Source organism: Oryzias melastigma, linkage group LG22 (genome assembly GCF_002922805.2).
Source record: "Oryzias melastigma strain HK-1 linkage group LG22, ASM292280v2, whole genome shotgun sequence".
Lineage (NCBI taxonomy): Eukaryota > Metazoa > Chordata > Actinopteri > Beloniformes > Adrianichthyidae > Oryzias > Oryzias melastigma.
In genome coordinates this window covers 15,743,910-15,746,730 of record NC_050533.1, presented here as the reverse complement: position 1 = coordinate 15,746,730, position 2,821 = coordinate 15,743,910, and the positions used below count along the sequence as shown (strand labels likewise).

The following is a 2,821-nucleotide window of genomic DNA, read 5'->3' as shown; positions in this document are numbered from 1 at the left end:
TTGTCTATCTGGTGTTTTACTTATACTAAATTCCATTATAAATTATGGCAGCTTAATTGTTCACTATTTAACATAGTTGTAAAGGTATAAAACAACATCTGCCCTTCTACCACATTCACATTATTAACAGCTTGAAGGTTATTCTTCTGTCATACCTGCAGCCGACTTCTTTGCCCCTCGTCTGATAGCTCCAGGAGCTCATCAATATCAATTTCTAATTCTGGGATCTCCTCCTCCTGTAAAAGAAATGGTATAGAACATTTCAAAAGGTATTCTGTTTTATATATTAAAAAATACATCTCCTATACACCCTTTTCTGAGTACTTCAAGCTCTTTTGCAATGTCCATTGCATGATACAATGGTGGCATCCGGCCCATCTTTTAGTCACAATGGAAGGAATGTCCTTATCATTTAGCACTCTCGTTAAGAAAGAAGATAAGATCAAAGAGAAAGCTCATAATGTCTTTAAGAGATTTTACTTTTGTCCGATACAATCTCTCAAACAGAGCATAACAAATATATGTCGTGATAAAATAATGTCTTTCCATGTTTAATGGGCTGATTACACTAAAGCAGAGAGGCTCCAGGAGACCGTTTATGGCACATTATGGTGTCAGATTTCCAGCTGGAGTGAAGCCAATTATCTCCCTTTTAAATTATCTCTAAAGAACATATTTGTCCTTGAAAGCCAGTAAGATCGGAACATCAACTAAAAGAAAGTTTATTTTAGAAAATATCTTCTTTAACTAAGCAATAGCTAGCAGTAAATGTTATCGGTGAGTTAATGTACCGGATGATGTTCCTACTCATTTTCAGAGGGATGCTCACCAGTAGACGTAAAGATTCCCACAGCATTGACATTTCATGAGTGTGCTCCCTATTTTAGGGGAATATTTTATGTTTTGGGGAATTTTCTTGGCTGAGGATCTCTGGTTGAGGAGAAAGTTAATCAATGAGGAAGTGCTGAGTAGTGCAGTTGATGGAGCTTTCTTTAGTCCCCTGTGCTTTTTGTAATTGATACAAGCTGCCCGTTTGGGACGGGGAGATTCTGCTGATGTCTGCAGAATAAATGCAACTCTGAACTCTTGGTCCACTCTGTGCCGCATGAGCTTCAGAGGGTTGTTGTGATGGTGGACATTTTTGTTCTTTAGTTTCCCTGGAATCCTGGAATCCTTATCTCTCAAACCAACTAAGAAAATTATAAAATACATTTTAAATTACACCATTTAGGATCAATATGTTTTAAAGTACATATCATATGTAGAAGGCATTTTAAATTAATTTAGTCATTCTAAAAGGGGCTTAGTCAACCATAAATTGTAAGATATAACTTAGACTGTAAAAAGTGAGACATTGGATTTATTAAAATAACTTATGTGATTTAAAATATTTAAGTATTAGTTTAAAAAAAATTTGAGTTGAGTAAACCATCAACTCTAAATTTTAATTTCATGAAAACTAATAATTTTAAATTTAACTAATTACAGAACTTTTGTAAATTGATCAAATATTTCACTTTTTTCAGTGTACAGAAGCAAAAAAAGATCCAGCAACCAGGGGTGGTGCTACAGGGGGGCAAGGGGGGCAGAAGCCCAATCAGCAAAACGCAATATTAGTATTATTATAGACAGAAAAAAAATGCGAGCTCTTTTAAACATTAATAATAGCACCTCGGCTAAAAGAACAACTGTTTTAATATACATTATAATAATATGTTTTTAATACATGTTTTTGATCCTTTCTCTTGTAATGGTCATCCACTCTGTTCTCCTAATTTGCCACCCTACCAAAGACTTCCCGCGCCCCCATATACAATGTTCTAGCTCTGCCACTGCCAACAACTAAAAACAGTAATTTGACAGAATCACGACTGAATAATTTGCAATATTTTTTAACCTTCATAGAAGCATTTTCTCTGTTTCACATGTTGCTCAGTTGCAGGTTTGAAGTTACTTTTGGTGTCAGAGAAGTACAGCATTTCACTGAGGCCTTCAGGTATAAACATCTAATTTCCACTCTGACAGCAAGTGATTGAATTAAAAATAATAGTTTGCACCAAAGAGGCCTTCATATATATATATATAGAGTTGCATTGTTGAAATTTCTATAATAGGATTCTAGGCTTGTGAACTCCACCATTCCCAACTCTACAAGTGATGTTGGAATAAAAAGGGTTTAAATAAATGACTAGGTTGGAAGGATTATCCCCCAATTATCGCCAACTCTTTAGTTTACTTTTTTGTCTGTTATTTTATGTTGTGTCAAACTGTAAAAATAATCTTTTAATCCCAAGAGTCACTCGGATTAAATGAACACCGACTCAAAACCTGAAATTCAAGATGGACGTTTAAACCCCCATAAAACACACAAAGGCAGTGTGTGACCATGACCTTCTGATCATCCTGCACCACAATAAACCTAATGATCAAAACCATGTTTAAAAAGGCTTGACGGGATTGTTGGGGAAATTATTTAGTCTAAGCTAGTCTTTGTAAATGTTGTTGAGTTCAAACAAACCCAATCAAACTTCCTGTCGTTTGTTATCTTTCTTGAAAATCCTAAAACAACACATTAACGTCAAAGGTAATGTGTTTTTGTGAAGGAAATCGTGCTCCGGAAAATGAGTTCTGTTGTTTTGCAAAGCTGCTGATTCACGGTTCATTTATCAAACCCGTCATTTCCAAGAAAAACCTTGAGCTTAAAAGCAAACTTTCCTGAAAATAATTAGCATAGAATAGTTAAGGAATTCTTTTAACTAAAGGTAAAAAAGTAGCCTAAAGTATTAAAAATATATATAAAAGCACTAAAAGATTTACTGTT

The 2,821-nt window shown here is 34.6% G+C and overlaps 1 protein-coding gene across 1 annotated transcript in view; it reads right to left on the bottom strand.

The window, feature by feature from the left end:
* zgc:162989 (uncharacterized protein LOC100037351 homolog) overlaps positions 1 to 2,821 on the bottom strand; it is a 6,571-nt gene that overhangs the window by 1,349 nt on the left and 2,401 nt on the right. The window contains exon 2 of the mRNA XM_024264829.2: positions 156 to 236. Within this exon, the coding sequence (XP_024120597.1) occupies positions 156 to 236 (81 nt within the window). The remainder of the gene's footprint in view (positions 1 to 155; positions 237 to 2,821) is intronic.